The following is a 26,357-nucleotide window of genomic DNA, read 5'->3' on the forward strand; positions in this document are numbered from 1 at the left end:
GCAAAGCTTGGTATAGTATCAAAGCTTATTCTTCATCCAGATGAATTGCATGAAATAAGACCCTATTTTACGTCCCAGAATATTGACTTAGTTTCGACGGACACCTTTACGAACTTCTGGAACTCCAAGCATATTATAATATCAGCAACCTAATTTTTAATATAAAACCACCAAATTTGGCTAAAAGTACGAATTCGCTTTTCCATCTCATTCCTCTTCCTATGAATAATACGAAAGTAATTAAAACAAATACGTAAGTTACAATAACCACGAGCTCCAGTACTTAACAGAGATTCGCTCAAAAATTGAGAACGTGTATTACTGCAAGAGGTCAAATGACTTCGAAAACACCAATAATTCTACTTGTATCGGTAGAATCTTGAATAATAAAACACCAATATGTCCTGTGAACGATGTGGGGCCCACATCGAATATATTCCAACCGGAAGATAATTATATAATGGTTATCAACGTAAAGGGACTACCGATAACCTCTGATTGTGGGCAAAAGTTCACAATTGAAGGAACCTCCCTTCTCCACTACACGAATTGTTCCGTCACGATAGCGGGAACAACATATAAAGACAACCCTTCAGTCCATTGGGACACAATCTTCGTAGCACCACCAAATCTAGAGAAAGTGCAAATAACAACAGTAACAGAGACTTTAAGCCTAGAGAAAATCAAAGATTACAGTTTCATCAACAAAAATGATATTATGAAATTAAGAAAGGATTCTATTCAAAGAAGAAACATAATAACGATAACAACATTGATACTCATCACCTTAACTATCACTAGTGTAACTCTGTTATGGAAAAACCCCATAATTCGGTATTATCCTAAGCCCACTGAAGCCGCTCTGTCCCCACCAACTTCGTTGTGGCCATCGCTCTACTCTAAGGGGGGAGGAGTTATATCGTCACATCAACCCCCACCAAAACCCAGAAGACACCAATAAAACTATAACAACAAATCATTAAATTTATTTTCTTATTGTACTTTAATATTTTTATTGACTCATCAAATTTAAAACATTGCAACAATTGTAATTGATACTTACTTCCTGTTTACCAAGTTTTATACAATTATTATTGTTTTAATTTTTACTGTATTTTTCTTGACTCATCAAATTTAAAACATTGCAACAATTGTAATTGATACTTACTTAATATTTACCAACTTTTATACAATTAATATTGTTTTAATCTTCACTTTACTTATTTACCTTCATGTAAAATTAATTTTAAAATAAAGATTATTATTGGTGTAACCTTCAAAGAGATAAGGTGTTTTATTTAACGAAGGAACATAGTAACATAACTCGGGCACATCTTTTTTTCGAGGGGTCTCCGGATATGGCGTCGCAATAGCCGAGTTAAAAATATTTTTTTCAAAACAATAAAAAATGCTAATCAAGTATTTCATTTCTTATATCAGGAAAAAATTTTGAAAGAAGGTTGTTTTTCACCCGAGGTACATGGATATCGCCTTAATGGAATATAGAAGAACTATTTTGGAACCAAGTAATAATTTTTCTTATTAGAAGTAAAGCATTTACTTACTAATACTATAATTTATTTGCTTTGATTCTTATTCTTATGGTAAAGTTTTAAATTAGTTATATGAATTGTTTTATACTAAACTATTCCATTTAAGTTTAGTGTAATATTGATGTTGATATACTTCTATACATGCATATGTAAATAGTATATATAGGTAGCTGCAGCATAAAACTTTCCATGTACACTTAAAATATGTACCCTAATTGACCCAACTCAGTATGAATGTGGGCATTGTCAATCAATTTGTCCAACCATAGTTGATAAGGATAATCATCGTGGACACCACCATACCTTTAAATATTAAAAACAAAATATGTATATATATATGCAATACATAGAAAAGCTATAGTAATATATTCAACAAACAAAGAATTACACATATATATACTTATATGTAAATATACTTATCGCTCATTTGCTGCAAGACCGGCATAAGTCAAAAAAATCGATTTGCCAGAAAACGCGTCAAAAGTTTTCAACTGACTCCAACCTTACACGGAGCATATAAGAGGTATTCATATGAATTTTTGGCACGATTACGATTCTTGGGGCGCCGCGATTTTATGGTACCGATGAATAGAGGAGGTCCTCAGGATTAAAAAATATACACACATATACCGTCCTCAGACGCACAGTTTTCGAGATATTTCACTTCAAAGTTCCACAATTTTACATGCAATTCACTCTTATTTTGTTTTGTTTTGTTTTTCTTTACATGTCATGACAAATACCAGTGTTGCCACATATTGTCTTTTAAAAAAACTATTAAAAATGGTACAAATGGTTTTTTTATATTATGTTAATTGATAAATAAAGATAAAAAATAATATTCCTTTGTGTCGAACTACTTTCTGCTCTGGCGGCCTTCGGCCGCGTTTCAAAAAAAATAACTCTCATCGATCGAACACCGGGGTATTCATAGTTCTTTTGTGTCGAACTACTTTCTGCACTGGCGGCCTTCGGCCGCGCTTCAAAAAAAATAACCCTCATCGATCGAACACCGGGGTATTCATAGTTCCTTTGTGTCGAACTACTTTCTGCACTGGCGGCCTTCGGCCGCGCTTCAAAAAAAATAACCCTCATCTATCGAACACCGGGGTATTCATAGTTTCAACAAATTTTTGATATACATATGTCTATTCAGGACACAAAGTATGGCAACACTGCTATTTGTCATAAATGTAAACACACAAATCGCTTGAAACTTCGAATGTGCAAAATTGTTTTAAAGTATATTTATTTTCTTAAAAAATATACAATTAATATACATTTTTGATATATACGAATGTCTACAGTGTAATTAAATATATATTAATTAAAAAATGTGTGAAAATGGGGTTAAACATAGTGAAATGACGAGCATTGTTTTAACAAATTTTTGAACTTTAAAGTGAAATATCTCGAAAACTATGCGTCTGAGGACGGTATATGGGTATATATTTTTTAATCCTGAGGACCTCCTCTATCTATCGGCACCATCAAATCGCGGCGCCCCAAGAATCGTAATATTGCCGAATTTTTCACTCAACATGAAGTATGATATAACGAACAATTCTGCATCATTAACTCAAAAATCACGTTTTTTGATTTATGCCGGTCTTGCAGCAAATGAGCGATATATATATATATATATATATATGCATATGCATGTAGCCACTTTTTCATACAACTGAAGTGTGTACATAGGCAAACCAACAGCACAGGCCACAATAACTTTTAAAACGAGTATTTTTAAGGATCGAAAATTTTCATTTTGTATTTTACAATAAAGAGAACTATAAATAGATCTAAGCTTCATTAACGCTTTCAAGACTATCAGTTTTTTTGCAACCAACTGAAAGATTTCAATGAACGTTTCTATATGTTGACAAACAATATTTGATATTGTTAAACCTGTACACTATCTTTGACAAATTTTAAAATAGAAGTGTCAAAAGCCGATGACTATTGTTACCTTTTAGGCAAGTGATCTGAGCTTATGTGCTTATGAAGTGACTTCATATCCGAACCATGTATGAACAAACGCTCTTTCATTGCAGAATTTAAGAATGGTTTAAACATGTTGTAAGCTGCATTGAACACCCAATTTTGATTCACAATATGCAAAGCTGCAGTACGCACAGGCATTGAGGTCTGGAAAAAAATTGATATTTTGTTTATATACATATATGACGTTTTAAATCGTTTCTGTTTCAGTTTTCTTACCACCAACAAGGCAATCATTTTTTGTGCCACGCTTGGACTTAAATGAAGAATATGATTGAAGCTCAGATCCTTTAAGTCAAATATGCCAACGCCGCCTAAAACCTGGGCTATCGGTTCTAGAGACCCTAATTCCAGAAGAATGATAGTGGCACGAAAGATATCATCCACACTAATTTTGCCTGGCTTCCATGCACCAAAACGATAGATTAAAATGCGATGTCCATTTTGGTCTCTATAGGGTGTCACTGATATAATATCCTCATCACCTAAGCTTTTCAGTTCCAAAGGTCGAACCTTTTCAAAGTATGATTTATTCTGTTCCCGAAATTGGTAATAATTGACCATCTAAATATAATCATGTATATACGAGTACATGTAATAAATTAAGGAAAGCGGAAGTAAAAACAAAAATAATATATACCAATGTGTTAAGAAACATTGAAAAAAGATAAACCTAGAAAACTAAGACAAATACGAACCACTATTTTAATATCATTTTCAAAATATTAGTAAATGATAGACGATAAAACTATTCAATTACTTAATTAACCTTACCGAACTATTAAAGTGGTTCGATCTGGACAATTTGTTCGGGGATTTTACCGCTATCTTGGACAATAATTCTTGTCAAATTTCGGGAAGATTTTTTGTCATATAAAAACGTTTGCCATACATGAACTTAACTCTCATCGGTCAGATTGTATGGTGTATATCCTATTGTGGCCTGATATCGCCGGTTCCGACATATGAGCAGTTTATTGGGGAGAAAAGAGCAAGTGTACATAACGGACATAACTAAATCACAGAACTCAACACGTCACTCTGATCATTTATGTATATAAATATAATAGGGTCTTCGACGTTTCTTTTTGGGTCCTGCAAACGGTGCGAACTTAATATACTTATCTTGTTCAGTTATAAAAATTTCATTAAAGAAAAGGAAGCATAAACGCGTCAGAGGTGACTAACTTCAAGTGCAACCGAACATTATACTATTGCGATATGCGAACATCAATGACGGAGAAATACTTTCAGGTCTTGACAACACGTTATATTATATAATGTATTATAAACTCAATCATGGCACAGTGGTTCCGACCAAAGGCCAAAAATCAAAAAAATCATCTCAACTAGATTTTGCCGAATCTTCAGGGAGGACAAAGCTCCGGTTCATCTGACCAAAATAGATGAGTTCACTATTTCTGCTTTGTGCAATGCACTTAAAATTGTTCTGTAGCTCCTAATGAAGTAATTTCACCTCATAATGGAAACCGCCATGTTTAAAAGCCAATATTTGCTTATAAGAAAATTCGTGAATAGCCAATTATTTTATGATTTATGTATTTCCAAGTTATCAATGTATTGTAAGGGCAAAAAAAGAGATATGCAGTGAAAATTGCTGTAGACGAATCTAGTTGATAATTAGTAAATACTGGATCGAGCATATTGGAGCTTCAGAGGAATGTAGTCGAATTAATAACGGGTGACGGGTGCAATAGTAGACAAGCTCACAGATGGAGGTAGACGATCGTCCAACAATGGTAATGTTGTCGTTTTTTAATCCCGAATTGGCTTCCGAAATTACAGGACTTCATGAAAACCTTATCCATAGTTGTACTACTATACTTCAAGCTTTTTCCTCGGGGTACAAAATTAGTTTAAACAAATTTAATAGTACTATTTACCGGCTGCATTCCGCAAGGTCTTAATTCATGGATCTGACGTGATAGCGAATGCGGTTGTGTCAATGGGAGAGCTTTCGGAGGAAGCTGCAGAGTCGAGAATAAGAAATTAAAGAATTATAGACTCAATCACAGCCGAAAAATGTCACATATTATAACAAACACCGACATATTGAATTCACTTTCTTTGAGTCCGGGTCCGGACGCATTTATAACTGAGCAAACAAAGCTTGGAAAGAAGGATAAGTCAATGTTACATCAATCTATGTACCGCTTACTAAGGGAGACATTATAAGTTATAGCGTTATAGTCTACAGTTACACATTTCTCAAAATACAATACAAAATTATATAGTTCCCCTCCTAAAATTCTACTCTGGATCCTCCCCTGGGTTAACACCACCACCAGTAAGATGATCATGAATGAAACCCGCTTCCACTCAATAGCCCTACAGATAAGGAATAAGTTATGGGATTTCCAGAGGTGGCCTGTCAAATGAACTTTCCAATTAAATCTGGGATATATGTACATAGATTTATTAGAAGTTAAAGAAGAAAATTGCATGCGATATTTATCTTTCCTATTCGACACAAGACGAAGGACTTTTTTATCACCTTCTAACACAGTGGAAATGTGCGGAGATAATACTGGTATTAAAGCCTAATAAATCTGAAGATGATATTAATCGTATCGACCAATTAGTTTACTCTCCAAAATATTTTTGGGAAGAATGTTATCAGTTAGAGAAAATAAAACATTATTTCTAAGCACCAATTATAGAAAATATCATGGAATTATAGAACAATTTTATCGAGTTGTCAGTGTTATAATTGATTAAAAATAAAAAATAATGCTCAGGAGTAATAAACACATAAAAATATATGCATTTAAAAACAACACGCAAACATTTGTAAGCAGTACGCATGCACTCAACAAATTAAATATACAGCAAAACAAATATATTTACCTAGGTTAAGAAGACCTATTGACCTAAGATACTTATATATTTAGGCAATTGATTACAAATGCACATGTGCACTTGAAAACAACCCCACACCATGCAGCATAAACAATATGCTACATCAGTGGTTCCCAAACTTATTTTGTCTACCGCCCACTTTGAGAATAAATATTTTTTTAGCGCCCCCATTTTTCCACCTATTTAAAAACCACTATAACTTCAAATTAAATTAATTAATTATTGTGACCTATATACATATATGTATATTAACGGTGAATTCTAAACGAAACTTTTACTATAACCAGCAACTTGAAACCTGAGCGCAGTAGGTAACATAAAACGGCGCTTAGGTCTCAAGTTAACTCTTACGGGCTCCACCTGCCAATAAGAATTATTATTGAAACACAACTTTATAGTATTAAAACAGAGAATATTTTATTAAAAATGAAACTAAAATAATCGATCCTTATATAAAAACGAATATGAAGGATGAATCTGATGCTGTTTAATAAGTTTTTAATATCAGGTTCCAATTTACTCAAGAACAGTCGCAAGTCGCCATGTTCGGTAACAACCAAACGATTTCTTTTTTTAGTAAGCAGTGTTGTCACAGCACTAAATCCACGTTCACGCAAATATGACGATGGGAATGCTGTCAAGAATCGTTGAACGATTGACCACAATCCAGGGTACAATTGCGAAATCGGTTTTTGTAGCCAAAATTCTTGGTAAACATTTTTGAACTTGATTTTTATTTCCTCGTTTGTTGTCAATTCTATAAGTTTTCCTTTCAGCTGAGGTGGCATTGCTGTGTTGACATTTGAAAACGGATCCAACACCCAGTGGGGTATTTCCAAGTTCAAAATGTCCTGGTATCGTTCGGTGAAGTCAATGTGGAGGTTTTCCAAATGTTGGCAGTAGGCAAACAATTCGTCGTTACTGCATGATACTAATAAATTCGGAAAATTGTGAAACTCACGTCTGCCCAGATTCTTTTTGTGTAGAAGCAGTTTGGCTGCGAAAGCAGCAACGACGTTTTTTGTTTTAATTATATTTAGTTTATCGCCTTGCAGTTGGAGATGCATGTCATTGAACAATTTATACAGGTCTGTCATGTAAGCTATATCATTCTTTAATGTTATGAGCTTGTCTTGAAATTCTGTATCTTTAGTTTCCAAGAACTCTATAACAGAGTCAAACAGGTTATAGAATCGAGTCAGACAATTGCCTCTTGATAGCCAACGAACTTCAGTATGAAACAACAAACGATTGAAATCCTCGTCATTAGTAACACAAAGCTGATGAAATAATCTATCATTCAAACAGCTGTTGCGGATTTTATTGACTGCTTTGATGACATATTGCAGTGATTGAAATAGTTTTTCACTTAAGTTTCTAGCAACTAAATGTTGTCTATGAATAACGCAATGTACACCAAGGACATCTGGAATTTTATTTTTTAAGTGCGCTATTAAGCCTTTATGGCACCTTATCATAGCCGGAGCGCCATCCGTAGCAATTGAAATAATATTTTTCAAAGGAATCTCTTTCTCATCGCAAAACTTTTCCAATATATCGAATATGGTTTCGCCTTTTATATCGGTCTCTAAATTTCTATCAAATAATAGTTCTTCACATATTTTCTCATCTTTAATAAACCTCACGTAAGACAACAACAATGCTTCATTAGTTGGTAAGGTGGACTCATCGAGCTGAATTGAGAATTGGCTTGTCCTCAGGTGATCGCACAATGATTCTTCAATGTTTTCAGCCATTTCATCAATTCGTCTTTGCACAGAATTATTACTCAAAGGAATTTTTCGGATAATATCTGCGGCCGGTTTATGAAGCACGGTAGTTATTACTTCATTTATTGCTGGCAATATTAACTCTTCTCCGATGTTATGTGGTTTGCCTTTTTGAGCAATTAACAAAGATATATTGTACGAAGCTCGAAGTCCGTCGTCATCTTGCTTAGCAGCCGCCGAAAATAGTTTTGCTACACTTGGCTAAGTATTATGCTTCTTCTCTAGGTCTTGAAAATATGCTACATTATTGTCTCTCTTATCTGGATGCATTTTATTCAAATGATCTTGCAGTCTTGAAGGCTTCATTGCTTCATTCGAAAATGTTTTTAGACATAGAAAACACAAAGGCAAGGATGGGTTTGTGGGATTTTCAATGAATCCGAATTTAATGTATTCCGCACAGTATTGCCGTCTGTTCTTTTTTACTTCCGACATTGTTTTGCTTTGAGAAATACGTTCAACTTCGCGAGTAGTGTAAAGGAGGAGTAAGTAATGCTCATCTATTGCGCGCAAAACCACAAATGAATATAAAATAAATATTACATTGTTTATATAGGAATGCTTAAGCACAATTATTATATAGTAGTCCAAAAATATGAATTCTTATTCTTCCTAGAAATACATTTGTAAAAAAAGGATCTTTCTCCTTTTCTTATTATCTTATTTTTCCCAGAAATACATTTGTAAGAAAGGATAAAGATCCTTTTTTTATTTTCCACATAAAAGATTTGAGGAGTTCAAAAGCTCAAAACGTGCGCTACATCAGCTTCCTACCCGACGTCATTTCGCAAGTGATAAAATAAATTATTCAAGAGCTCAAAGCATGCGCTACATCAGCTCGAACCTACTTACCCTACACCTTTGAGCAAATGATTATATGTACAGGAATAAAGGGTTGTTAAACTTATTCCAGTGTGAGAGCGCCTCAAAATTAGCGTTTTTTATAACATTTTCCATTATGGCCAGATTGAACAAAATTACAATTTTTGGGCATTTAAATTCAAACACCCAACATTTAGTATGAATAAAAATTACTATATAGCGGTTATTTATTATATGGAGAAACTATTTAAATCTTTTTAAAGAATATTATAACAACTGACTTTTGTCCTTTCAATACCCAATAATAGGATTTAAGCTTGTTAGCTCTCAATCATTAAACGTTTTTAATAATTTTCCATTGAAAATAAAACTATGATGCTTCAAATTACAAAACGTTTCATCAAATATGTATCTTTAGATTTCACAAATTTATTTAATTTTCATTGTTTTACATTTTTTAAAAGGGGTCTTGAACGATTCAACAAATCCCTCCGTTTACATATTTTTTTGGTAAGATTTCAATCTGGCCATCGCTGGTTTCCAATTGATAAACGTCAAAACCTACTGAACTCGATTAGCTGTCAAAGTGAGAGAGGAGTTAAACATATCTTTATCTCTGGCAATACGTTTGACAGTTAGTATTCTATAAATTCTATCCTGTCGAGATGCCCCGTTATGAAACGGAGCGACCGATTGACATAATTTTAATTTTTTCTATATTCAATAAAATAGGACAGATATATGAACTACGCGGAGAGAAATATAGAACCGAGTTTGAGCAATCTTTTAATTCATATTAGTTGATGTTCACAAGTTGTTGTTGAGAGTCGAGAGCTCATGTAGTCGTTGTCTAAGAGGCCTCCTAGCTAAATAAAATTACAAATAAGCCCCCAGACCTCTACACAACGCCCCCATTTTCTTTCTAGGTCTCTTACCGCCCCCCTTGATACCTGCAGCGCCCACAAGGGGGCGTTATCGCCCACTTTGGGAAACACTGTGCTACATAGATACAAACGTACACATATACAAGTATTTAGTTATTTATTAGCGTTTTCTTTTCTCACAAAAATGTTGCATTTATACTGCCCTATGCTTTGAAAATGCTATATGTAAGATAGTTTGAAAAGTTGTAAATAAACGGCTGAAATATTATACAAGTAAGGAAGATATAAAGTAAGGTCAGCCGGATGTTCGAAACTCCTGATATTAGTGATATAGGGGATAGGTCCAGTTTCCGCTCAATTTTATCTATTTTAGGCGTAAAGATACAATGTTATGACTAAATTTTACTGAGATAACTCACGGATCTCAGTCTTTATATTAGGTATATGGGGACTGATCTTACACGTTGACCGATACTCTCGAACATTTTTGGTTGGATTTGAACAATTTTTGGTGATAAGATGGCATACTCTAAAGGCATTATTCGTACAAAATTTTATGTCGTTATACTAATTACTTCTCGATTTGTGTACTGGAAAGTGAAAGAATAGTGTGGAGTTTAAATTTGTGCTTTGTAGGAAATTAGCGTGGTTGTTGTTCGATTTCGTCCATTTTTTTACTTGCACGGGAATATGAGAAATTTACGCAATCCTCCCATAAAGTCTTCTCATACCATTTCGGAGGTAAAATTTAATATCTCTGACGTATGGAGTTATTGATTTATTGCGCTTTTAGTAGTTTTTAAGAGTATCATTATATAAGGGAGTGAGCGGGGTTATCTTCCGATTTCATCCATTCAATCTACTCACCAAACGTACATTTATCAACGTGTAATTCTCAATAAATTCTCTTAACATTTTACTAACGTTGGGTGCATCGCCAACGTGAGAGTGTATGAAACGAACGCTAATAAAAAACTTTGGAGTGAAGGAGACATTTGACGAGCTCTTTAAATGTGCACATACAACTATCAACAACAATATTGTAAGTTATTACATACAGCTTTATAATATTTGTTGTAAAATCAAAGAAAAATTTGAATTTGGCGATGAGAAGTTAGTGGAGTATGAACCATAACGTATTGATAACTTTAATTTACGTACTTTTTTTAAATAATATTGATATAAAAGCTTCGGTTATAATTAATTCTAAACTTACAGATATTAGAAGAAAATTGTTTAATTCGTAATGAAAGTAAAACTAATTTAAGAAATTCTAATCAATGCAATCAAAATTTTCAATATCCTAATTCAATGTTTCCTTGCAATTTTCCGACACAAAATCAAATTTGTATTAAACAACCTTCTCAAATATTTAATAATCAAAATACGAACAGATATACAAATTTTGGAAGATTTTCTAATTCTTACAACAATAATGCTTTTTTAAACCAACCTTCTCAAACGAGAAATAGTGGTTATTATCGCAATAATAATGCACAAGCTTTCACTGCTCAATTTCGCAACAGAAACAATGACGTGAATAACATGCCACCTATGGAAGTAGATCATTTAAAAGCAGATGCACAGTGTGGATCTTGGATTCCCGATAATGATGAACATTTAAGTTTTTTTAAAACAGCCTCAAGAAATCATTACCGTTAATAGAATTAACCATTGACAACAAAAAATTTTAGCATTCATAGATGCAATAATATCTCTCCTTGATACAAATAAATAAACATTTGCCCTAATTCATTGAATAATAGTAATTATAATACAAAAGAAATAATCACAAATGTTTCTTTAGAATTTAATGAAAACGCAACTATAATTTACTTAGAAGGACAAACTCTAACAAATATTAATATAATAAATCATGAAATTAAAACTGTATCAGACATTCCGGTATATTCGAAAATATATCGTTATTTCCAAACACACGAACAAGAAATATGTAGGCAAATCGACGACATGCTTAAACAAGGTATCATTCGAGAAAGTAATTCGCTATATAACAGGAATAATGGGATGCCCAACTTCTCTCTCACTGGAAGTGAGAGAACAATTGCTAAACGTCACAACCACCTAAACTTTGACAGTTGACTGGATTGGGGAGGTTTTGACGTTTAGCAATTGGAAACGAGCGATGGCCATATTGAAATCTTACCAAAAAAATATATAAACGGAGGGATTTGTTGAATCGTTCAAAACCTCTTATAAAAAATGTAAAACAATGAATATTAAATAAATTTGTGAAATTTTAAGATATTTGATGAAACGTTTTGTAATTTGAAGCGTCATAGTTTTATTTTCAATGGAAAATGATTAAAAACATTTAATGATTGAGAGCTAACAAGCTTAAATCCTTTTATTGGGTATTGAAAGAACAAAAGTCAGTTGTTCTAATATTCTTATTATTATTATTCCTGCCATATAATATGGGTCGTTCCTAAGAAATTAGACAGCTCCGTTGAAAAGAAGAAGGCTAGTTATCGACTACAGGGCGTTAAGCAATATTACAATCGACGATAAATTTCCCATACCAAACATTCAAAATATTTTGGATAAATTAGGTCGAACGTAATATTTTACTAACAGAGTCCCCAGATTTTGAAAAACAGTTTCAGCTCGTCACAAATTCTCGGTGCGAGTAGAACGTTAAACGATCACGACAAAAATTATTCAGCTACTGAACGAGAACTGCTTGCTACTGTTTGGGCTACTATTTTTTTTAGACCATGCTTGTACGGTACCAAATTTGAAATTTAATCAGATTATCAGCCCTTAAAATGGCTTTTCATTAAATTGCAGGGGAAAATGAGTTCAAGGTTACATCGTTGGTTAATTAAGTTAAGCGAATTTAATAAAAATACTTCCTATAGTAAAGGTAAAAACAACTTATTAGCGGACTTTCATAGCAGAAACGAAATTTAGATACCGTTCATTCACAGTCCGAAGATTTTCATGATCACATCCCAATTTTGGACACCGTTGTAATAGATTTAAGACTCAAATTATTTTAGCAAAACATAAAACTAAAGATATAAGTAGAATTAAAACATAAAAATAAAAAAAAATTATATAAACCTTTTCGAGAACCAATTCTAAAAGACAATTTAACAAAAGGAAAAGTTGGAATGTGTACATAGTTAGATGACAATCAATATAATACTTTACAAAACAAATCAGAAGAATTATTTGTTCGATTTAGAAATATCAGATTCGGTCGTTTTTCATATCATGAAAAAGATATTGGCACAAAAAAAGAAGCTTTTAAACTAAACAATAATACCATAAAAATGAAACTAGTCATACCGGTATTGTTGAAAATTAAAAAAAAAATGTATATTCCTAGTTTGAAATTTTTAATCCAAAAATACATTAATAATTGCTCCACTTTTACCAAATCTAAATTTAATATAAATCCAATTAAAGCCAAATTCCATTTAACTGAAACTCCAACAGACATAACACAAATAATACACATGGATGTCTACAAAAATACAAAATCAAATTTTTTGACATTTATTGAACGTTTTTCAAAATTTGCTGTTGCTTATTATCTTGAAGACAGAGCTAATCAAACTATAATAGGAAAACTTATACTTTATAAATCTCAAAAGGAAGATTTAAATAAATTAATTTGCGATAATGAATTCAAAAGTGTCAACATTAAAGATTATTTAAAAATCGAAAATATAAGTCTTCATTTAGTGAAGCCTAGCAAATTATAAATCTTTAAGACGTAAAGAACAACCGAAATATGAGAATTCTAATTTAGAAAATATTCATAGCTCTAATATTAAGAGAAAATTGAAATTTGAAAATCCTATTAGAATTTAAGATATGTATGTCTTCACGATGGAGAAGTTACGTTTTGTAATATTCACCCTATTATTTTTATACTCTCGCAACAAAGTTGCTAAGGAGAGTATTATAGTTTTGTTCACATAACGGTTGTTTGTAAGTCCTAAAACTAAAAGAGTCAGATATAGGGTTATATATACCAAAGTGATCAGGGTGACGAGTAGAGTTGAAATCCGGATGTCTGTCTGTCCGTCCGTGCAAGCTGTAACTTGAGTAAAAATTGAGATATCATGATGAAACTTGGTACACGTATTTCTTGGCTCCATTAGAAGGTTAAGTTCGAAGATGGGCAAAATCGGCCCACTGCCACGCCCACAAAATGGCGAAAACCGAAAACCTATAAAGTGTCCTAACTAAGCCATAAATAAAGATATTAAAGTGAAATTTGGCACAACGGATCGCATTAGGGAGGGGCATATTTGGACGTAATTTTTTTGGAAAAGTGGGCGTGGCACGGCCCCCTACTAAGTTTTCTTGTACATATCTCGGAAACTACTACAGCTATGTCAACCAAACTCTATAGAGTCGTTTCCTTCAGGCATTTCCATATGCAGTTCAAAAATGGAAGAAATCGGATATTAACCACGCCCACCTCCCATACAAAGGTTTTGTTGAAAATCACTAAAAGTGCGTTAACCGACTAACAAAAAACGTCAGAAACACTAAATTTTACGGAAGAAATGGCAGAAGGAAGCTGCACCCAGGCTGTTTTTAAAAATTGAAAATGGGCGTAACGTCGCCCACTTATGGACCAAAAACCATATCTCAGGAACTACTAATCTAATTAATTTTACAGCAAAATAAAAAAATATGTAAATGACGGATAACGAAATCTCGATTATCACTGTATCATGCGAGAGTATAAAATGTTCGGTGACACCCGAACTCAGCCCTTCCTTACTTGTTAACATTACTTTTTTGTACATATATATGTATGTAACTTTTATCTCTCCTTTCATCAACATCATTTTCTTTAATACAGCTTTAAAATTACCTCTATAATTAAGTACTCTCATTTGTAATTTATTTGCTGTTATACATATATCATATTGCTATTCTTATTTAACTCTCATTCTTGTATTGGACTTGAAAGGAGAAAGACATAATTTTAAGCACTGTCAACTAATTTATAAATTCATACAATTAAAAACAATCATTAAAATATAAAATCGTGTTTATTTATACATATTATATCTCGCGTGAGTAGTGTCAAACTGTCATGTTATTTTTGTTCAGAACTGTTGACATGGTATATACATACTTATATGATGATTGTTTGGCATTTCATCATAGAAGGACTTAAGGCAGAACAACATTTACAAATCGTTCAACGTTATTACGAAAATTCAGGATCTTCGCTCAACTTATGGTCGACAAAATCGGCCCAATAAGCGCACTATTTGCAACACCATCACCTAGCATCTGTTGTTGAATAATATTAATAATAATAATAATCTGCAAATTTTGTTCATTCATGTCATTCCAAAGATATTAAACTTTTTGTCCTGTGTCCAGTACATAGCATCAAACTGAAGGCGTTCATCTATCACTTTTTTGGCAAATTCAAGTAGCAGATTATCAGAGATCAATTTTTTCTTATATATGAAGTTGGCATTGCTATTTGTTTTAACGATTCTTGTGATGAGCACATCTTGCTTATTGGAAGTTTGATTGTGCCAGGCTCTCCAAGCTTCCAGCGACCAATGTTTGCATTTTAATGTCATTCTGAAAGTAACTACCAATTTTCATTTCCTAAAGCAATTTTTCGACAACTTTCCTTTGCCCAGTAGAACAATGTCGAGCTCCTCCCAGTTTTCAAAGAATTAACAAAAATTTATACTTCCTACTTTCTCAACTTCGCACTAAGATAAAAATATTAGAATGTAATGGACGTTTATGTAGCCGAGTTCCGAAAATTTAATGTCGGCAATGGAAAATAAACCGCCTTTCTCACTTTGGTCTTTTTTATACTCTTGCAACACATAGGAGGATGGAGTCATGTGTAGAAGTTCTCGCAAGTGAGGAAAGTTCTCTGATCGCTATTCACTTGGGAGTGGCCAGAAACGATTATTTTACATACATATGACTCAAGCAGCTCACGACTTCCGGTCTTTGACCGGGTAGAACATCCGTTTCAAGACGAGCTAAAGTGAGAAGGCGAAACATCCCTCCGCAGGGTTGTGCGCTGGGTTTGGGACCCACCACGTAAAAAAAACACCCCCAATGAAAGGAAGCACACTCCGGTGAATGAACGTCCAGCCACAATCCGCATCAAAGCGAGGTTCTTCAACATATCGCTTATTTGCGTCCACGCCCCGACGGAAGAGAAGGACGATGTGACCAAAGATACCTTCTATGAGCTCTTGGAGCGCACCTATGAGAGCTGCCCCCGCCACGATGTCAAAATCGTGCTTGGCGACTTTAACGCCAGGGTGGGCAAAGAAGGTATCTTTGGCACTACGGTCGGTAAATTCAGCCTCCACTACGAAACATCCCCAAATGGGTTGAGGCTGATCGACTTCGCCGGGGCCCGAAATATGGTTATCTGTAGTACTAGATTCCAGCACAAGAATCCGGATCGTAAAGCCACCACCCAGATCGATCATGTTGTGATAGACGGAAGACACGTCTCCAGTGCTCTAGACGTGGTACGCTCCGAGGTCCTAACATCGACTCGGACCACTATCTTGTTGCACCCAAGATTCGCACCCACCTCTGTGCAGCAAAAAACGCATGTCAACAAACACAAGGAAGGCTCGAGTTCGAGAAGCTGTAATCACAACAGACAGCGGATTGATTTTCTACTCGGCTTGCACTCCTGCTCTCTGAGAGCACTCGTCAACAAGTCGGCATAAGGGAACTGTGGAACAGTATTTCAAGTTCCTTACATATAGCTGCAACCGAAACCATTGGTTTTCAGAAAATGCAAAAGAACAGCTGGTAAGATGAGGAGCGCCGTGTCACAGCGGAGAGAAAACAGACTGCCTACACAACGTTACATTCGACCACAACACGTGCGGGGTGAGATAGATACCGAGAGTTGAAGAGGGAAGCGAGACGCATTTGCAGACAGAAAAAGAAAGAGGCCGAAATGCGTGAGTATGAAGAGCTTGATAAGCTGGCCGACAGGGGTAATGCTCGAAAATTCTATGAAAAAATGCGGCGGCTTACAGAAAGTTTCAAGACCGAAGCATACTCTTGTAGAACCCCCAAAGGTGATCAAGTTACCGATGCCCAGAGCATACTTAAATTATGGAGGGAACACTTCTTCAGTCTGCTGAATGGCAGTGAACGTACAACACCAGGAGAAGGCGAACCCGATTCCCCAATCGATGACGATGGAGCAGACGTGCCAGTGCCCGACCATGAAGAAGTTCGAATAGCAATTACCCGCCTGAAGAACAACAAAGCGGCGGGTGCCGATGGATTGCCGGCTATTGAGCTATTCAAACACAGCGGCGAAGACCTGATAAGGAGCTTGCATCAGCTTCTTTGTAAAATATGGTCGGACGTAAGCATGTCCAACGATTGGAATGTAAGTGTGCTATGCCCAATCCATAAAAAGGGAGAACCCACAATCTGCGCCAACTGCCGTGGGATAAGCCTCCTCAACATCGCGTATACGGTTCTATCGAGCGTATTGTGTGAAAGATTAAAGCCCACCGTCAACAAACTGATTGGACCTTATCAGTGTGGCTTTACACCTGGCAAATCAACAACCGACCAGATATTAACCATGCGCTACTCTTGGAAAAGACCCGTGAAAGGAGAATCGTCACACACCACCTCTTCGTCGATTTCAAAGCTGCTTTCGACAGCACGAAAAGGAGCTTCCTTTATGCCGCGATGTCTGAATTTGGTATCCCCGCAAAACCACTACGGCTGTGTAAACTGACGTTGAGCAACACGAAAAGCTCCGTCAGGATCGAGAGGACCTCCCCGAGCCGTTCGATACCAAACGAGGTTTCAGACAGGGCGACTCCCTATCGTGCGACTTCTTCAACCTGCTACTGGAGAAAATAATTCGAGCTGCAGAACTTAATCGAGCAGGTACAATCTTTTATAAGAGTGTACAGCTGCAGGCGTATGCCGATGATATTGATATCATCGGCCACAACACCCGGGCCGTTAGTTCTGCTTTCTCCAGACTAGACAAGGAAGCAATTCAAATGGGTCTGGCAGTGAATGAGGGCAAGACAAAATTTTTCCTGTCATCAAACAAACAGTCGTAGCACTCGAGACTTGGCTCGCACGTCACAGTTGACAGTCATAACTTTGAAGTCGTGGATAATTTCGTCTCTCTTGAAACCAGCGTAAACACCACCAACAATGTCTGCCTAGAAATCCAGTAGGCAATTGAAAAGTAAAGTCCTCTCTCGACGAACAAAAACCAAACTCTATAAGTCACTCATAATTCCCGTCCTGCTATATGGTGCAGAGGCCTGGACGATGACAACAACTGATGAGTCGACGTTGAGTTTTCGAGAGAAAAGTTCTGCGAAAGATTTATGGTCCTTTGCGCGTTTGCCGCATTCGATTGAACGATGAGCTCTACGAGATATACGATGACATTGACATAGTTCAACGAATTAAAAAACAGCGCCTACGCGTGCTAGGTCATGTTGTCCGAATGGACGAAAACACTCCAGTTCTGAAAGTATTCGACGCAGTCGCCGGGGGAAGCAGAGGAAGGAGGAAGACCTCCACTCCGTTGGAAGGACCAGGTGGAGAAGGACCTGGCTTCGCTTGGAATATCCAATTGGCGCCACGTAGCGAAAAGAAGAAACGACTGGCGCGCTGTTGTTAACTCGGCTATAATCGCGTAAGCGGTGTCTACGGCAATAAAGAAGAAGAAGAACATGTTGGTGCAAGGTATAATAATTTTGTTTACCTAACGATTGTTTGATACAAACAACCAAAAAATAATAGAGTTAGATATGCGGTTATATGTGCAAATGATCAAGACGATGAATGGAGTTGAAGTCCGAGTCTGTCCGTCCGTCTGTTTGTCTGTGCGATAACTTTAAATTTAATATATATATTATATTACATTAAATAACATAATGAAACTTAATACTCGGTCTAGAAAGTGAGGACGAGCTTTGTAGATAAGCGTAATCGGCCCACTGCCATGCCCACAAAACCCTTTAAACGAAAACTTATAAAATGCTATAACTAAGCACTAAATTAAGATATAGAACTGTAATTTGGCACAAGGCATCGCAGTAGCAAGGGACTAAAAATTTTAAAAAGGGTAGAAGGTAGGCTTAATGTACATACATGCACCCTAAATTGTTCAAACAAAAATAACGAAATTCGCTGAAAATTAATCCAATAAAAACCCCTATCGACAATGAGCAAATTGATGAAATTGGAAAATAACCCCGTTCCCTCCCCATATAACAGTACTGTAATAAACTACTAAAAGCGGGATAAGTTATTATAAATACGGCAGGGACATTAACTTTTACCTCCGAGAGCCACCCACTTTTAGATGAAATCACCCTCATCGAGACCCTCGGGTCTGGCCAGGCATATTTTGTTTTTAAATGTTATTTAAATATATTTAGAGTGTAGCAAACGACTTGCGCTTCCAGGTAGCTTCCTACAATTTTATTGTCTATAGAATTCAGAAACAAAATTCAAGGATATCGTATCGAAAAGGACGAAAAAAGGATATTATAATATTACACCTTAGTGCACCAATGGTGCTTGGCTAGACCCCATATATTTTGTATGAAAATATATGAACTTTGGTATGTTTCAATCACTTCGCACGGTTGATATATCTGTTTTCATGTTCGTTGCATGTCCAAATTGATTTGTATGTTTATCTAGGTCAAATACTTTAGCCGCTAGAGCGTTTTAAAGGTTAAGAAAAATGTAATTTTTCTCAAAATGTTACATTTTTTGTGAACGCTATTGCCACGCCCATGGTAGAGATAGAGAGGAGGTTGAGGGCTTTCCTGAAAGCTCCAGGGATGAACTAACTCGCAAAATGGTTTTGATCCCCCCCAGCCCCATACCCCCCAACTGTAGTGAAACAAAAGGGGGGACATGGTGAAAACCCACTTTCGCCAATTGCCACGCCCCCGGTCGGGCCTTGGGGGGAATAATACATTTCCTGAACGCTCTTTAAATTACTAAACCGGTGCACCCACCTAGGTCAAATACTTTAGCCGCTAGAGCGTTTTAAAAGGTTAAGAAAAAATGTAATTTTTCTCAAAATGTAACATTTTTTGTGAACGCTATTGCTTTTCTGTTACTTTTTAATACAAAAATCAAGAGCAAATAAATATGAGCACTTAAAATTTTGCACAAAGTTGCAAGGTTATGATATTTTCGGTTATACCCGATCTTAGCCCTTCCTTACTTTTTAATGGAAAGTTTTTCTAGCATCGAAAGGAATTTCACGGTCTTTGATCTTTGCAAGTTACAAGAGCAGAAAATGTTCGGATACACTCGAGGCTAGCTTACTTGTTTTTTCGAACAGGTTGTTTCGGCCTCAAAGCAACAAAAAAATGCCGTATGCACAAATGTTTATTGAAGAAGAGTTTAGATAAAATACTTTTGCGAAAATTTTATTCATGGATTTCCATGTGCGCTTTGGTTGTTCTTATTATTTCGAACACGTCTGTATATGTGTTTCTATTGACAAAGTTTAACATCATAATTTTGCATACAATTACGAATTCGTGTCTTATGCAAAAGCTTCTCAATGCAGCATATTAAAATAACCACATTGATCAAATTATTTAAAACGAATATACTAGTATCTGCCTTGATGTACTTGTTTAACTACTAACTATTACTATTTAATAGATTCTTGTACTTATACCTGTTTAAACTATTAAAAGAGAGTCAAGTTCAAATTTAAGCTCTATAATAAAAAAAATTGTTTTAGTTTTTTAACTAATATATTCATTCATTTACATAGATTGTCGTTTTGGAGATCTAAAATTATTCTTCCTGAATTGCAGACAATTCGGGCGAAAATGATGTGCAAACACTAAAAATTTGTTCTTGTCTTTTGGAACTATTATTTGGGTTTGTTTCCATTACGCAAGAAAATCAAGTTAGGAATTGTGCGAAGTTAGCTGTGGTTACCAAATTCGTTTCCTTTCTCGACTACAACGCTAATGGATCACATAGTTGAAAAAAATTTAAATTAGTATTAATTAAAAATTATAAATAAAAGCAATTCTAAAATTTAACGTCACTGAAAAAGTAAATTTGGATGCTAAGTGAAATATAACTGTACATATACTGTTTTAAATAACTTTGAAATTATTAACGTTTACTTCTTAAAAGTGAATGTCAATAAATATTTTTTTGATGTGAAAAGTAAATTATAATTGGCTTCATTGCATAAAACTTTATTTTTGTCAAAAAATCATAGCGTTTAATTAATGTTCTGAATTACAAAAGGTTGCGTAACCCAAAAACAAAAATTTGTCAAAATGAGCCCTTTTTTGTATTGTTTTCTTTTATGATTCAAAAATAAATTTTTCAACGATTTCAACTAATAAAAATGAGTTTTTGAGTGATAACTAAATAAGAATAGAATATAATTAACACAAAATCATCAAAATAGAAATTTCCGTAGAACAACAAAAAAACATTTGATTTTGACATTAGGAATACAAGCACTTCTTTCGTAAGAGTAAGCACGCTCCGCGTCAACGCAATCTATTTATAATTTAATCTTACTTCTTTTTTAAAGTGAAACTTTTTAACCATTTGCCATTAAAAATCAGTTTTTTATTGGTATTATTTAGATTGAAGAAAAAACCATTAATAATATATTATATATATTATTTACCAATTGATAACTGTTCTCAACGTGCCAAAAGCGTGCACGCAGAAATTTCTGCAGGTAATCATCGTCCGTTCGGTGAGGTCTGCAGCCATCATGTTCTTAAAGCGATTGGGAAATCAATAGAAAGTTTCAAATCTTTGTAATACCTACCAGATATATATTTACGAAAGTCATCTATAACCTGGAGTTTCGTATTTTCACATTCGCCCTGCTCCGCAGCGATATTTTTAAATTCCTCCGGTAATTCAGGGTCAAGGTCTAAATCGTGCTTAATTTCAACGTATGGCATTTTTTATAAATTCTGAAAGACAAACATACAGTTTAAAAGATTCTTATATGTATATACTAAACTTCGTTAAAAATCATTATTGTTTTTAAAGCTCTAGCTTTAATCATATTTTATGTGTTCAACATGAATGAGGAGAAATGAATGAAAACTGGCCTGAATTATTTATTTACTGGATAACATGAAGAAATTTTCATTAATGTGAGATTTTGGCCAAACATCCAGGAAATGTACGGTAAACAACTGGAACAAACATTATCAACAAGAATTTCCTTTTATTCCTATGCATTTGCAGCACGTGTAGGAGACTGACATAACAATTTTCTTTATGTATATAGTATGTACATACCCGAAGATACATACGATTTGGAAGCAATGTTAGCTTATGATCATGCTATTCCAGAAATATGTACATAATTAATTAAAATTAATAAAATTTATTCGGAGATTTTTTGCATATAAGTACTTGATTTTGATAAGTTAGCTTATATGGCGGATATATGCTATAGTGGTCCAATCTGAACAAAATGTTCGGATCAGCTCGTCACGCTGGAGTCATGTGTAGAAGTTCACGCTCAGTTCTCTGAGTGCCACTTGGAATAAAGAAACGATTCTTCTACATATGGCTCAAGCAGCTCACGACTTCCGGTAGTATCCTCTGGGTAGCCTAAGAATATCCGTTTGAAGGCGAGCTAAAGTGAGAAGGCGAAACATCCGTAATCCGTAATGTCCGGTCCCTTAATTAGGAACGTGACGCTGCCCAGCTGGTTAATGTTCTCGTTAGAATGAAGGCTGATATCACCACCGTCCACGAAATACGATGGACGGGACAAGGACTGAGACGAGTAGGTCCTTATATCATTTACTACAGAGGCCATATAAAGGAGCGCAAATTCGGTGTTGGATTCATGGTGGGAAAGAGACCGCATAGCCGAGCACTCTCATTTTCCCCGGTGGATGAACGTCTAGCCACAATTCGTATCAAAGCGAAGTTCTTCATCATATCGCTGATTTGCGTCCAAGCCTCGACGGAAGGAAAGGACTATGTGACCAAAGATGCCTTCTATGAACGCTTGGAGCGCACCTATGAGAGTTACTCCCGCCACGAACCACAAACCAGCATAAAACAAATTCACCAAGCTACCTGGCTGTCGCCGGATTGATAAGCCACCAACCAGATCGATCATGTTGTGATAGACGGAAGACACGTATCCAGTGTTTTAGACATGCGTACGCACCGAAGACCTAACATCGACTCGAACCAGTATCTTCTTGCAGCCAAGATACGCACCTCAACAAACACAAGGAAGGTTCGACGTGGAGAAACTACAATCGCAACAGATAGCCGAACGATCTTCTACTCGACTTGCACTCCTGCTCTCTGAGAGCACTCGTCAACAACTCGGTATAAAGGAACTGTGGAACAGTATTTCAATCTCCTTACATATATGTAGCTGCAACCGAAACCATTGGTTTTCAGAAAATGCAAAAAAAAAACGCTGTTACGACGAGGAGTGCCTACCTGGCAAAGTTACAATTGATTACAACACGTGCGGGACGGGATAGATACCGAGAGTTGAAGTGACAGAAAAAGAAAGAGGCCGAAATGCGTGAGTATAAAAAGCTTGACAAGCTGGCCAGCACCGCTCAATGGTCGAAAATTCCACGAAAAAATGCGGCGACTAACAAAAGGACCGGAGCATACTCTTGTAGAACTCCACGAGGTGATCTAGTAATCGATGTCCAGAGCATACTTAAATTATGGACGGATCGCTTCTCCAGCCTGCTGATTGGCAGTTAAGCATAACACCAGGAGAAGGCGATTCGCCAATCGAAGACGATGCAGCAGACGTTCCTTTGCCCGACTATGAAAAAGTTCGAATAACAATTATCCGTCTAAAAAACAACAAAGCGGCCGCGGCCGATGGAAAGGAGTATGCATCAGTGTCTTTGTAAAATATGGTCTGACGAAAGTCCTCCGTCAAAAAACTGATTGAACCTTATTAGTGTGGCCGACCACATATCTTGAAAAAGACCCGTGAAAACGGAATGGACACACACCACCTCTTCGTCGATTTCAAAGCTGCTTTTGACAGAACGAAAAGGAGCTGCCTACCGCGATGTCTGCATTTTGTATCCCCGCAAAGCTAATACGGCTGTGTAAACTGACATAGAGCAACACCAAAAGCTTCGTCAGGATCGGGAAGGACCTCTCCGAGCCGTTCGATACGAAACGAGGTTTCAGACGAGGCGACTCCCTATCGTGCGACTTCTTCAACCTGCTGCTGGTGAAAATAGTTCTAGCTGCAGAAGTTATTCGAGCAGGTACAATCTTTTATAAGAGTGCACAGCTGCTGGCGTATGCCGATGATATTGATATCATGGGCTCAACACCCGCGCCGTTAGTTCTGCTTTTTCCCATACAGGATAAGGAAGAAAAGCAAATGGGTCTGGCAGTGAACGAGGGAAAGACGAAATATCTCTCGTCATCAAACAAATAGTCGTCGCACTCGCAACTAGGCTCCCACATCACTGTTGACAATTATAACTTCGAAATTGTAGATAATTTCGTCTATCTCTGAACCAGTATTAACAGCAACGACAATGTCAGCCTCGAAATACAAAGCAGAATAACTCTTGCCAACAGATGCTACTTTGGACTGAGTAGGCATTGACATAGTTCAGCGAATTAAGAGACAGCTACTGCGCTGGCTAGGTCAAGTCGTACGTATGGACGAAAACACTCCAGCTCTGAAGGTATGCGACGCAATACTCGCAGGGGGAAGCAGAGGAAGAGGAGGCCTCCACTCCGTTGGAACCACCAGGTGGAGAAGGACTTGACTTTGCTTGGAATTTCCAATTAGCGCCACGTTGCGAAAAGATGAAACGACTGGCGCGCCGTTGTTAACTCGACTTTAATAGTGAAAGCGGTATAAAGAAGAAGAAGATATATGTACTAAAAATTTGTAGCTAATTAAAGTAAATAACAGAAATAAAAAGTCAAATCAAAGTGTTGAAAATAGAAGCAACATCTAAAATTTTCAATATTTATTCCTAAAATTGCCAAGGAAGATGTCGTCTATAGCTATTAATGTGCCACATACATGTGTTTCTACATATGATATGAGCGTGTCTTGCAGGGTTTCATAAATGAATGCTTTTTGTATCTACACAATATTCATTAAAGTCCTTTTAAGTAACCCACGCCGCTAATATTTATTTAAAACATTACAATTTAATCACAAAAATGTGTTCCGTTAGTTCTGTGTTCTTAAGATTGGCTAAAAAAAACGCGACGGCATCAACGTGGTTAATCTATTTAGAACCCATCGGCCACGCGGACTTGGGAAAATTCAAGATAGATAGATATACGCGAAATTTAAATAAGACGATCAAAAAAGTAGCTTGGAACTAGTCTAACTGGGTTTATGACTTATATTTCCATTTGAATAATATAAAAAACGTACTTTGATTTTCTATTCTGAAATGGATGTGGAGCGTATTGGATATATTCCTTACAATATGTAATATTGGCACTAGAATTGTGAAAAATATACAGAGAAGCAAATGCACGCACTATTATCCACAATATTATCACTTAAGAACCTTTCCCAAACAAAGATCGTAGTAAACTGCAGTTATGTATAAGCTTAGGTATCAAAGTGACTATGGGTATTTTTGTGTTGCTCGGTTAAAATACGAAGCAAAAAGAGCGAATTGGTTTAAAATATACGTAATCTCTAACTAAGTAGCATCTATTTGCAGTAAATCTATTGACCAGTTCTAAAATGCAACTGTAGATATGAACAGTATGTTCTTATTATTCATTAAACATTCATTTGTATATAATATATTGTACATATGTATACGATGCACGAAACATACACTTCATGAAACCAATATAAAAGTAAACAAGTATAAAATAATACTCGGTTTTTATTTTGAGCTTAAAATTTGCATGTTATCAGTCAAACAGAAACCAGTACAGACACTTTGCTTCAACATAGTTTTGTATTTACATTGGTGCGATAGCAGAAAAGTTCTTGACATCTATTAGCGTGCCGCGATAGACTTGATAATGTCGAATTCACTACCAGAAAGAAGTTATTCGCATTCCATTGAACAAACGATTGAAAACAAACAATTGCATTAAAATTTTATATAATGTATTTGTAAACTTTTATTTTAAAATAAATATTTTAATCTATAAACTAAGAGCATAAACTTTCTTTTATTAAGTCACTACAAAGAAAAACTTGCGGTTATATGTAATTTCATTTAACATAAATAAAGTTTTCAAATTTTTACATATAAACATATAATATAACAAGTAAGAAAGGATTAAGTTCGGGTGCAACCAAACATTTATATACTCTTGCAACTTGCAAGAATCAAAGCCACGGAAATACCTTAAGATGTAAAACGTCAACCAGAGAATCGGAATCTTAGAAGTTTTAT

General features: G+C 35.6%; 1 protein-coding gene across 3 annotated transcripts; it reads right to left on the reverse strand.

Moving 5' to 3' along the window:
* Nucleotides 1-1,261: 1,261 nt before the first annotated feature.
* LOC120781665 (alpha-tocopherol transfer protein) lies at nucleotides 1,262-25,620 on the reverse strand. 3 transcript variants are annotated; one of them, XM_040113888.1, is made up of 6 exons: nucleotides 25,477-25,620; nucleotides 21,764-21,914; nucleotides 21,617-21,711; nucleotides 3,771-4,115; nucleotides 3,520-3,698; nucleotides 1,262-1,856 (listed from the first exon to the last, which is right to left on the reverse strand). In XM_040113888.1, the coding sequence occupies exons 2-6, from the start codon at nucleotides 21,900-21,902 to the stop codon at nucleotides 1,751-1,753; spliced, it is 864 nt and encodes a 287-aa protein (XP_039969822.1). In that variant the 5' UTR covers nucleotides 21,903-21,914; nucleotides 25,477-25,620; the 3' UTR covers nucleotides 1,262-1,750. The 3 variants fall into 3 exon arrangements, with proteins under 3 accessions (XP_039969822.1, XP_039969821.1, XP_039969820.1); XM_040113887.1 differs by having other exon boundaries at nucleotides 25,419-25,620; XM_040113886.1 differs by having other exon boundaries at nucleotides 25,367-25,619.
* Nucleotides 25,621-26,357: the final 737 nt, after the last annotated feature.

This window comes from Bactrocera tryoni, unplaced genomic scaffold (genome assembly GCF_016617805.1).
Source record: "Bactrocera tryoni isolate S06 unplaced genomic scaffold, CSIRO_BtryS06_freeze2 scaffold_7, whole genome shotgun sequence".
Lineage (NCBI taxonomy): Eukaryota > Metazoa > Arthropoda > Insecta > Diptera > Tephritidae > Bactrocera > Bactrocera tryoni.

Excerpts from the sequence above, each read along its gene's own strand:
- LOC120781665 (XM_040113888.1), bottom strand. The coding sequence starts at position 21,902 with ATGCCATACGTTGAAATTAAGCACGATTTAGACCTTGACCCTGAATTA. Across the intron at positions 4,116-21,616 it reads TTGAGAACAGTTATCAATTG|ATGGTCAATTATTACCAATT; the intron begins GTAAATAATATA and ends GATTATATTTAG. Across the intron at positions 3,699-3,770 it reads AAATGATTGCCTTGTTGGTG|ACCTCAATGCCTGTGCGTAC; the intron begins GTAAGAAAACTG and ends ATTTTTTTCCAG.